The sequence below is a fragment of the Danio aesculapii genome, chromosome 22, assembly GCF_903798145.1.
Source record: "Danio aesculapii chromosome 22, fDanAes4.1, whole genome shotgun sequence".
In the NCBI taxonomy this organism is placed as follows: domain Eukaryota; kingdom Metazoa; phylum Chordata; class Actinopteri; order Cypriniformes; family Danionidae; genus Danio; species Danio aesculapii.
In genome coordinates, this window is record NC_079456.1 from 24,837,040 (window position 1) to 24,849,754 (window position 12,715).

The 12,715-nt window shown below is 35.6% G+C and overlaps 1 protein-coding gene across 1 annotated transcript in view; it reads right to left on the bottom strand.

Moving 5' to 3' along the window:
* Positions 1 to 6,349: 6,349 nt before the first annotated feature.
* Positions 6,350 to 12,715, bottom strand: part of uchl5 (ubiquitin carboxyl-terminal hydrolase L5) — a 15,112-nt gene continuing 8,746 nt past the window's right edge. Inside the window, exons 5-11 of the mRNA XM_056448367.1 lie at positions 11,093 to 11,154; positions 10,872 to 11,002; positions 10,687 to 10,750; positions 10,502 to 10,604; positions 10,314 to 10,427; positions 6,865 to 6,963; positions 6,350 to 6,573 (exon numbers count right to left, since the gene is read on the bottom strand). Coding sequence (XP_056304342.1) covers positions 6,529 to 6,573; positions 6,865 to 6,963; positions 10,314 to 10,427; positions 10,502 to 10,604; positions 10,687 to 10,750; positions 10,872 to 11,002; positions 11,093 to 11,154 — 618 coding nt within the window. The 3' untranslated portion in view covers positions 6,350 to 6,528. The remainder of the gene's footprint in view (positions 6,574 to 6,864; positions 6,964 to 10,313; positions 10,428 to 10,501; positions 10,605 to 10,686; positions 10,751 to 10,871; positions 11,003 to 11,092; positions 11,155 to 12,715) is intronic.

Consider the following 12,715-nt stretch of genomic DNA (forward strand, 5'->3'; position numbering starts at 1 on the left):
GGTTGCAGCTGGAAAGGCATCCGCTGCGTATAACATATGCTGGATAAGCTGGCAGTTCATTCCGCTGTGGCAACCCTAGATTAATAAAGGGACTAAGCCGAAAATAAAATAAAATCCTCGCTGTAAAAACCTTTGACGAAAAAGAAATTAGAATTTTTTTTAACCTGATATGCTTCAACGATCTTTTTGTGGTAAAAAATTAGTGGATATCTAAAAAAATAAAGCATCTTTTGCATATTTAAACGAACACTTGAGAAAACTTTGAAAATGTTTGCTATTCTACAAGTAACCAATCTGCGATTTTGCATTATTTAAAGGTTTTACTGATTACTGCGTCTGACTACTGTGATTTTTATTATGCAAGTTTGTTATTCTGTTTTGGCTTGTATCCTTATTTTATTTTGTATACTTGTAGCAGAAAAGTGCATTATAAATAAAATGTATTATTATTATTAATCAACTGAGAAGGTAACTATTAGTTTAGCCAGCAGTGTCTTGCCTTAAAGACAAACATTTAAAGCAAATATGGCGATCAGGACGTTCTGCGCTGAGCCTGTTTGTTTTGCTGCAGCTGTTTTTGTGGACATGGCGATGGATTTACCTTCATTTATTCCTGTAGATGATGATGATCTCACAGCGTTTCGACACTGAACAGACGCAAACACACGTCTGCTGTGAACCAGACACTGCTGGCTTTACTCATCTTCATTTCGGCTGCAGACACACAAGACGTATGGGATACTTATGGCACACTTGGAACTGTATGGATGGAAGAGCACGTGGCACTTATTTTAGAGCAGCGTGTTTTTCTTAAAAGTAAAACGATGATGAATGAACTTTATCTGTGGTGACTTCACAAAACTGATTAAAATCATACTGGGAACAAATGAGAAATGGAAAGATAAAAGAAAACTGATGGATCACAGAAAAAAAATGTCTTGAGATCTTTTTATTTTTGATCACAATTGCTTGCAGAGTGGTTTGACCATTGGTTTGATATTTAGTTAGCAAATATATAATATATATATATAATTTTTAATGTCATTAAACATTTACTTCTATATACAAATTAAGCATGAAAGCATAAGGATATACACTCACCGGCCACATAATTAAGTACACCTGTCCAACTGCTCAATAATGCAAATTTCTAATCAGCCAATCAAATGGCAGCAACTCAATGCAGGTATGTAGACATGGTCAAGATGATCATCAGAATGGGGAAGAAAGGTGATTTAAGTGACTTTGAACGTGACATGGGTGTTGGAGCCAGATGGGCTGGTCTGAGTATTTCAGAAACTGCTGATCTATTGGGATTTTCACGCACAACCATATTTTGGGTTTACAGAGAATGGTCCGAAAAAGAGAAAATATCCAGTGAGCGGCAGTTCTGTGGGCACAAATGCCTTGTTGATGCAAAAGGTCAGAGGAGAATGGCCAGACTGGTTCCAGCTGATAGAAAGCCAACAGTAACTCAAATAAGCACTTGTTACAGCTGAGGTTTGCAGAAGAGCATCTCTGAATGCATAACACCTTGAGGCAGATGGGCTACAGCAGCTGAAGACCACACGGGGTGCCACTCCTGTCAGCTAAGAACAGGAAACTGAATTCACAGGGGGTCACCAAAATAGGACAATAGAAGATTGAAATACGTTGCCTGGTCTGATGAGTCTCGATTTCTGCTGCAGCATTTGGATGGTAGGGTCAGAATTCAGCATCAACAACATGAAAGCATGTATCCATCCGGACTTGTATCAACGCTTCAGGCTGGTGGTGGTGGTGTAATGGTGTGGGGGATATTTTCTTGGCACACTTTGGGCCCATTAGTACCAATTGATCATTGTGACAACACTACAATCTACCTGAGTATTGTTGCTGACCATGTTTATCACCTGATGGCTATTTCCAGCAGGATAACGCGCCATGTCATAAAGCACGAATCATCTCAGACTGGTTTCTTGAACATGACATTGACTATGTTTACATGGACACCAATACTTCGATTTTAATGCGATTAAGACAACACTCTGATTAAGAGTCTACCATGTAAACAGCAATTTTTGATTAATCAGCTTAAGGTCATAATCGAACTAAAGAAAAATCGAATTAAGACATGTGGAGTATGTGATTTTAGTCGCATTATTGAAGTGCAGTACAGACATGTAAACACCTTAACCAAACTATTACCGTCATGTAGGAATTTTCGCCGTGTTTTGCGACAGGATAGTTTATACACACACGGCTGTTTGACACCCTTTGCACCTGCTGAGTCAGTGCAGACCACAGACACCTTCATTGTGAAATGCAGATTTTTTTCTTCCATTCTGCATGCAGTATAAACTTCTATTAAAACAACACTCTTCCAGCAGTTCATAGTTACACCCAATATCTCATTTGTCACAGGGGGAGTATGCAGAATGTTCCCAGTTAAAGTCTACAAATTACAAATAAAACACCCAAAATTACATGAAACTCCAGAGGAAATGCAGATAGCATGGTGACGCAATGAAGTTAATTGAATTATGCGCTTTAACATGTAAAACGGGATCATGAAAGGAACATTCAAAAAGCAACTTATTGTCTCAGTTAGATTAAGGAAAATAATTCGATTACTGATGTCCATGAAACGTAGTAAACTGTACTCAAATGGCCTCCACAATCACCAGATCTCAATCCAATTGAGCACCTTTGGGATGTGGTGGAACGGGAGATTCGCATCATGGATGTGCAGCCAACAAATCTGCAGCAACTGCGTGATGCTATCATGCCAATATGGACCAAACTTTCTGAGAAATATTTCCAGTACCTTGGTGAATCTGAAGGCAGAAGGGGGTCCAACCAGGTACTAGTAAGGTGTACCTAATAAAGTGGCTGCTGAGTGTATTTAAAGGTTAAAAATACAAAAAAACAAATAAATAACTTTTTTATTAAGACTTTCGTCAAACATTTTTTGAAAAATACCTTTTGGTGATTATTAATAATAATATACGAATAAGTGCATTGTGTATTAAACAAACAAGACTGAAAATGTACTGTTAGTGTTAACTGCCTAATCAGGGGTGTTCAAACGGTCCAAACTCGGTCCTGGAGGGCTGGTGTCCTACATATTTTAGTTCCAACCTCAATTAAACACACCTGAACCAGCCAATCAAGCTCTTTCTAGGTATACTAGAAACTTCCAGGCAGGTGTGTTGAAGCAAGTTGGAGCTAAACTATGCAGGACCGAGTTTGGACATCCCTGGACTAAATACTACACTTCATTGAACTTTATGTAAATACATATTTTTTTTCAAAGTGACATAATCCAAAAACAAATTCAAAGCATTCGTTTTCCTTGACTCTTCCTAGATTGTGGTTTGCAGTCCCTCATCTTATGTAACAGTAACAAATAGCTGAAATAGTTCATGAACTGAAGCAACTGAAAATGTACACACATTGTAGGCAAACTGCAGACATTAACACAGTTTTTGGCAAGTTACATATTTCACATGATCGAGACTAACCGGATCGCGCTGTACACTTTTATAAGCATGCGTGCGTCACAAAGCTAATGCAACTCTGCATATTTTACATTATAGCAATAGTGTGACGGTAACAACACGATGATAGTATGTTCTTTTCCTGAAAAGGATAAACTATAAACTGCGCCGTGACACGGTTATCATGTACTACAGGCCCTCTTTTAAGGTCACTTCAGGCCTGGAGAGTTTGAAAGAATGTAAATAAACAGTTCGGCTAAAATAGAAACGTACCGCTGTGTAAACAACTGATGAAAAACACAAAGCCACTGCCAAAGACCATGATTTAAGCGTCTGCTTTAACACTAAAACTGTTGAAACTACATTCAGTTCATTTGAACAACCCTTACTTGAGTTTCCATCACTTCATCTTTAGAACAGCTTGCACGGGACAGGCAAAAATCCAAGGCTGAGAAAGTTGACATTTCATTTAAAGGGGACGTGTTATGCCCCTTTATATTTGATGTAAAATAAACGTCTGGTGTCCCCAAAATGTGTCTGTGAAGTTTCAACTTACAATACCCCATAGCCTATTTGAGCTTCAACTTTGACCCTCATTTGTTGTGAGGTAAAGCGTGCTGTATTTTAAAATGCTAATGGAGTTTTTAACAAGATGGTGCGTTTAACGGTCATCAGCACCTTAAATCCTTTAAAGTTTTTAGTATTTAAAAAACGTAAAGCTATACTTTGTGGTGTACATTTCCATTAAATTACAAAAATAAATAAATAATATAATAATACCACTTAAAGCTAGGTGTTTCTAATTCAGCGTCTATGGGCGGGACAGTAAATTTGCATTTACATTTTAGTCATTTGCAATGGTGGAAAGAGTAATGAAAATCTAGTAAAACTACCATTACTTGCCTAAAAATGTAGTACAAGTAGAGTACAAGTATCTGTTGTAAACATTACTCAAAGTATGAGTAAAAAGTAGACCTTTCAAAAGTACTCAAGAGTAGTGAGTATTACGCTGTTAAAAGCTAATGCATTTACATGTAATCGGTGCATGTGTGTAAACGTAACATTCTGTAGTGCATCTAGTTATTGCCCAGTAGATACACAACATCATAAGACGTTAATATTTGGTTAGATTTAGGTTTTGACATCAGGTGACCAAAATTTAATGTCAAGCCAGCGTCTAAGGACATTATTTTGATGTCCAATAATGACATCAAATGACTTCGATATTTGGTTGATTTTAGGTTGTGTCGAAAAGTGACCAAAATCCAACGTCGAGCCAACTTAAACCAGCGTCATATTGATGTCAAATACTGACAATTATTCATCAGGTATGGCAGCCAAAATCCAACATCTGATAGACGTCATAGTGGTGACGTCCACACAACGTCATTCTGTAACATCATTAGACGTTGATATTTGGTTGATTTTAGGTTGGACGTTTTCTAATCCCCATTAACATGAAAAAATAAAGTAGTGAGTGCAGGTTGAAGAAAAATAGTAAATATTAAACTAAACTAAATATTAACTCAAGAGAAAGTAAAAGTACAAATTTTTGAAATACTCAATTACAGTACTTTACACCACGGCTCAGATGCAAAACTGCAGATGACATCAAAATTATAACCATTTTACATAACTTGAATAGTTTTTTTTTTTCTTGCTGTCTTGGCCTGAATTAGATCTATGTTGTTAAAGCGGGTTATTAAACAAAATCCAAATGATGAACAGTGTGTTTGTCTGGTTATGTCATAATTAGAATTATTAAAAAAAATTATAGCAAATGCTAAAGCGATTAGCATTTTGCTGAATATCCTATATAATGTTTGACTACACAGTGGCACTGCCACAAAGAGTAGATGATTTTATACTAAAGACACTGCATTCCCTTCTTAATGGCTCATCCCAATGCCCTAATTTCCTCTAGGAGTGTCAGCTTTGAAAGGATTAGGGCATAGGGAGGAGTCCTTCCAAACAGAATGCCGTGCATGAAACTCTAAACAACTTTCCTGCGCAAAGGATAATGGGGGAATATAGGGTCTATGTGCCACACATAATTTTCGGCACGCACCATTAGCACAAATGTACAATTTTGGCCAGTAGGTGGCGCTACAGTGTCTGAGTAAGAAGCTCCAAATTGTTTGTGATTAATGTCAATTTTGTCCCCTCACTGTGACGTGTCAACTTTTTTGTAGAAACTTATATTTATTTATATTAATTTTTTTATTAATATAATTTTTTTGTATTACTTTTATTTTTTAATATTATTAATTTTTTGTTTTTGTACAAACATTTTTATCAGTCAACTTGGACATTTGCATCCATTACTGTCAATAGAAAAAAAGCATGTATATATTTCTATCTTTAAATGTCCAAATATTTACACCTCAAAAACAAGGTTTTGCATCAAATAGACAATTCTGTGGGAAAACAATGTTTAGGCAGTGAAATATTTGAGGAACAGTACTGCATATGCAAATAAAAGCAGTTTCATGATTACTAGGTTTGTGTCAGGCTTGACCGCAGCCTGTCTGCCCATTCAAGTCTCCGTCACTCCTGAATTAAACATTCCAGAAACACCAAGACGAAAAAACAGCTCTATTTACAAACAAGACAAACCCGAAACTGCCATTTAAAGCAACTCAGTTCCCTAAAAACAGCTTAACAGACACAAAGACGTTTCCCACATGTTATTAAAGCTGCTTAAAGACACATCATATAATCCAAAAGGCTTTTCACAGGTATATCATTTAATTATAACCATTCTAATTATGCTCATTGTTAAACAATAATAATAGATCAGTGCTTTAAATGTACAGTATTTTACAGTAAGACTCATGTATGAAAATTAAAGAAAACATGAAACAACACTATTACTGAACAAATGAGGTTTATATGAAAATAAGACATTATTTTAACATCTCTTCGCATGCATACACAGACATGAAGGAAATGACAAGGCTCAGCTTCACTTCCTGCTGCTCCTTTTATGGGATGCAAAACATCAAGCGAATCCGTGGCATAAAATTAAACCGGCTCTATCGATGTGGCTTTACTTTGCTTCCTGTATCTTTTTGGCACTTTGTTTTTCCTTTGCCTAGAAAAAAATTGAATAAAAGGACAAAGACATTTTATATTCATCTTTCTAGACTAAATATAAAATTCCTAGAATTGGGAATTTGAATACTACATTGTCATGAAACAGGCGTTGCGCTGTGTGAATGGATGCAAACGTGCTGTTATATTTTAAGGTTACATAAGCTTTCGATGCAATTGAATAACCAAATGAGAAAACACAGCAAGCTGAAAGGCTGGAAAGCTAAAAAAAAGCAACAGCACCGCCCTCTAGTGGTGTGAGGAGATCCTGCACACAGTTCGGATTGTTTACCTTTTCCACCAGTGGGATCAACTGCTGATATTCAGCCAAAGTCTTCAGGAGCTCCATAATAAAGGGCAGGTAGTTGTGCTTCCTTCTAATGTTCTCAACCTTAAAAAAAAAAAAAAAACATAACTATTTTATTTATTCTTCTTTTTTAAGGCAGCATTGTTTTATGACAGGTGACATGGAGGCTCAGTAGTTGGAACTGTCGGTGAGAAGATCGCTGGTTCGAGTCCCAGCTGTGTGAGTTGACATTTCTTTGTGGAGTTTGCATTTTGTCCCCGTGTTGTTTCCTCCGGTTTCCCCCACAGTCCAAAGATATGTGCTATAGGTGAATTCAATAAACTAAATTGGAAGTGCATATGCTGGGTAAAACATATGCTGGATAAGTTGGCGGTTCATTCCGCTGAGGTGACCCCTGATGAATAAAGGTACTTAATGCTGAATACTTCTGCGTCCAGTGATTGGCGTGAGCCACAGCGGCTGCCTTGTGCATTTATACTTCTGCACGCTGTTTGTGTTGCTCTGCAATAACACTTGCAGAACTCTAGCTGGCAGTGTGGTTTTTATATTCCTCTGTGTCGAGTTTCTTCACTGGTGTTTTGTTTTTTCTTAATGCTACCTTATTGTACAAGTAGATAAATGCCGCTCATTCAGAGGCAGACGTGCAACATTAATCATAAGGTAAACTCAAAACAACAGTTTCTATCTAGAGCTACTTCATGGGCCTCGACACTTAAGACAATCACTCCAACGGGTTCACACGGCACAAGGCCCCGCCCACACTCGCACAGCTACCAAGCAGACCAATTACACAGTACATGTAGTTAATTTTTCTGAGAGATCCGCATCAGCGTCGGCGTCAGCCATGGCAAGGGCTATGTGACTGTGCGAATGCTTCATCAGAGCATACACGTGCGCTTGATGCAGAAGTATAAATCAACCTTAAGGTAAAGGAAAATAAATAAATATACTTAGACAACTACTAATACTATTAATAAAAGTAAATACTTAATATTGGACAACTTATATGATTACTATATAATATCAAATATTTTATGACACTGTTTAAGTTGTAACTTTTCAAATTAGTAAAAGGTATTGTTGTTATTGTTATTATAAACTATTGATTGATTTAATATTGATTTAAAAAAAATAAATATTAATATAAATGAACTGTTTGAAGCATATTAATATAATTTATTGCATATCTAAAATTTCTTAGTACTCATAATAACTAATTTACTACTACAACTACTATTACTACTAATAATAATAATGGATATTTTATATATCATATATTTCATTAAGCAAATAAATAATATTTTGAATTTTATATAATTTACTATTTCACATATTACTTGATTTGCTTTTCAAGTAAAATAATTATAAACCAATAAACAATTTATTAGTAATTGTTAAATAAAAATGAGAAATATCATTTTAATAAATACTTAAATAAGCTGAAAAACAATAAATCAAACAAAAAAATAAACAAATACAACAAAAGCACACAAAAACATAACTAATTAAGTTACAATAACGGCAAACGTTTTTATTAATTTTTGTATTTTTATATTGATACTACAACTGATTTCAGAAATTAAAATAGATCTTAAGAGCAATCACAATAATAGTAATAAGCCATAATACTAATAACAACAAATAATAACAACAATGTAGTTAAATATACTTAAATTAGAAGAGGAAAATAATGTCAACATGCTGCTGCTACTACTACTGATGACTACGACGACGCTGCCACCACTACTACTACTACTACTACTACTACTAATAATAATAATAATTATATATATATATATATATATATATATATATATATATATATATATATATATATATATATATATATATATATATATATATATATATATATATATATATATAATAATACAAATGTGGTTGCGTATATTAAAATAAATCTTCAAAAGTTATTAGCTCCTCATAAAGGCTAGAGGTTTACACTGAATCAGAAATCAGAAACTCAAGTTGCGCGAATCGTATTGACGCACTGTCTTTGAAACTTTCGTCATTCATTTAAAAACCGGAACCGGGTTTGATTTTTTCCATTTTTTGCATCCGAAAAAGTGCTTTGAGAGGTGTTTTGACAGTTCAGAGCCACCGTACAAGCTGAAGTGAAAAATGGCGTCACTTGAGCCACAGATAAGTTTATGACAAACACAGTGCATAATATAAGACAGAATGTGGCAGAGAGTTGATTTCCTGAAATAGCCTTTGCATTTAAGCATAATCAAGCGCAGCTCTTTGATAATGAGCAGAACTCTCCTTCCTCTATGTACTATGTTAGCCTTTTTTCACCTTTGAGAAGAGAGAGAACCAAGTATTACTCCTTGAATTGACTCAAAATGTTTGCGCTGTTTCGGAATGGATTAATTAAGAAGCATTGAACTCCGTGTGCAAGGTTTGTGTACTAGGGATGCACCAATACCTTTTTTCGATCCGATCCTGATAACAAAACTTTGAGTATCGACCGATACAGATCCGATCCAGCTACTGTGCCTTTTTTTTCATAACAGTTTCTACAGCTCTGGTGCTAAACTCAAATAATATATCTTCTTTAGTAAAAATAACAAACCTATAGGCCCACTGTATAAGACAGACGGCACAATTGAACTAAAAACATGATGCTTGCAGTAAATAGGCTACATTATTTCGTTATGACATGGTCCAGCTTATGTTTCCTTTTTAATGATAAGATTTTTCTTGGAGATGTTTAATAGGCTACCTATAGGTCTGCCCAGCCAGTGCGTCTGAAGCGCTTGATGCATGACTGAGACACTTCCAAAAATTAGCAGCACAAAAGGGAAGAAATCGGTGCGTTGAGGATCTGTCCAATGTATTATTGTGCCTTTTCTAACTCTAAATTTCAGGTAGGCCTACTTTGTGTGTAAAGAGCATATAATAACCCTGCTGGACATTGTGAATGCGATCTGCTGATCTAACAGACAGAGCAACATGATTTGGAAATTAACTCCTTGTTGCAGGTAAAAATGAACCCATTTAATGCTAAACTAAATGCATTTCTCCACTGATTATTTAAACGAACAGGAACAAAACGTCTTGGAGAAAGTTTTTGGTGTTCTCATGAATGCGACACACAGCTTGAATTGTGAATGAATGGAGAATGATTGACAGGCGCAGCGGAGGGAAGCTACATTAAACTATAGAATGGCTTCAGAACATTTGGGATATAGTAGGCCTACATGACAACTTTCTATTGCCTTATAATAGGCTACCTTCATGGCTTTTGTTGACTTATAAATTGCACATGCAAGATCATATTTGGATCGGTACCAGCTGGCCAATACTAAATCCAGCAAATATATGCAGTATCGAACCGATATCCAATCCAAGTATTGGGATCGGTGCATTCCTATTGTGTACGTGACTTCAGAGAGCAAAGAACATGCTCATACCTTGTATCTTTTAAGTTTTTGGTTCTCCTCTTCAATAAGGAGCTGATACTTGGCGATCTCAGACTGGATGGAGCTCAGATGATTTCCACTCTGGTCTGTGTCCATCGGCTCTTCCTGTAAACACCAGAAATGTCTTTAAGCATCCTTCTGTCACACACAATATATCGGACACGTCCAGAAGGTCTTACTTCTGTGAGCTGAGCCTGCAGTTCAACAATCTTCTTTTCATAAATCATCTTACGGTCAGAAACGATGGCCATCAAGTTGAATCGAATCTCTCCCTCACTGTATCTGATAGTAATATAGTTAGAATGAGTATTAATTAAAAATAAACTGTTCTTTCAAAGATCAACTCAAAATAAATCATCCTTACTTCTGTATTCTTTTCTCAATGACAGGCCGTACAGCACTGATCCAGTCATCCTGGTTACACACACCTGAAAATGTGACCAGCGTTTTTTTAATAACAATAATAATAAAAAAATATATAATAATAACAATAATAATAATAAAGACAAACTACAAAATATAAATTATTCAATCTTGATTAAAATCTACCCAAATCTATTGGTCCTTCACGAAGTCCGTCCAACTCATACAGTCGTCCATTAACAGGTACGTAGCTTACAAAATGAAAAGCGTCCTCTTCTTTAGCCGTTGATTTTGCATCAAACTCGAACATCTGTTGTCTTCAGATTGAAAAAAAAGTAAAAGCATTATAAATGGTATCAAACATTTGGTTTAAAAAAAAAGATTTAATTAAAGTGAATAAAAACTACCTGGCGAAGCCATTGTGAACTTGTCGAATCACTTCAGAGTTACTGAGAGCAAGACCCTTCATCTAGGAATAAAAAGTTAGACAACTTTAGAACCATGCTATGAAATTGCTATACTGTTGACCAATAGTTGGCGTTGCTCACTAATAAATGTAAGATTGTCAGTGTTATGTGTCGACCAGTCTAGGGTTGGCGGGAACAATACCAAAAGTATAAATTCAATTTTAAAATAATAAATTTAGGGTTTTCCCCTTCTCCTGTGCCAGCTCACAATAACCACAACAGGTATTTAGCAAGGAATAACAATGTTTATTTTCAAAACTTTAGTTGGAAGCATTTCTTTAGAAGGTAATTCAGGCCAAAATAATAAACAAAAAGACAACTAACTTATAGGGAAATAATGCTAACTTTCCGGCTAAAATAAAGAACCCAAATAAAATTACAACAAACTTCCCTTTCTCCCTCGCTGCTTTGCAAAAGCATTGCAGAAATGCAGCTTAAGATCTATTTTTGCATCATTCAGTTGGAAATATTAATACTTTAATAATTTGATACCAGCATTGTTGAACTCAATTTACTGGAAGATCAGAAAATATAACAGTGTTCATGGCAGCCCACCAGCTTTGCACATTTTACATGTCTCCAAACACACCTGATTCAGATTATCAGCTCATTAGCAGAGACTGAGAGACCTGTTATGGGTGTAACAGACAAAGAAAACAACCAAAACGAAGTGTTGGTGGTCCTCCAGGAACGTGGTTACGAAACACTGATCTAGGATAAGTTTTGACTTAAAGGCCGCATGAAATCAAAATGTGTTTATTTTGACTGTGCACACTGTCTATCTTAAGGTGACCAATAAATCTGTGCAAGTCAATCCACAGAAAACCTTTAAATCAAAAATCGAACCATCTTCTGCTTCGTGACTAAAATACCCATCCTTTGTAGATGTGAGTTGAACTTAATATGTTTAGCCACGCCCCTACAACCATTAGTTTGCTGCGAGTTAAAGATGAGAGGCGGAGCACAAAAATAAAACACCGCCCCCTACCCAATATTCCATTTCAGTTGGAAATACATCATCCTGAACGTGGACTTTTAAATCTTCGACTGTTATATATACACACCATTGGATCCTATCAAAGAGCTTAGAATCACCAAGAGGCGACACTCAATAGAATGTTCCATTGCAACAGCAGCGCCCAGCCATTCCGACATTCTGGGCTGAAAGCGATCGGCCGTCCATCGGATCTTATTGTTGTCGTGATGGCAAGCAGCTGCTTTGTTTTTTATTTATTCATTTAGAAAGCGCATCAAAGCTGAAATACAACCTAAAAAATGATGATACAAGACTTAAAATCATAGTATGGTGATCATCAGCATTTATAATAGATTATTTTACAGACTTGATGTTTAATATAATAACCATACTTGTTTTCTTGAAACTGTCACTTTTAGGCGAAATTACTTTAAATTAATAGTTTACGCACTGGCATAATACATATTAATACTGACATTAAATTTAAATTAAACATTAAATTTAAATCTGAGATTAAATCTAAATTAAATTAACTTGACTTTCAAAATGGGATGTTGATCTCAGATTAACAGTACTTTTTGTTGGAG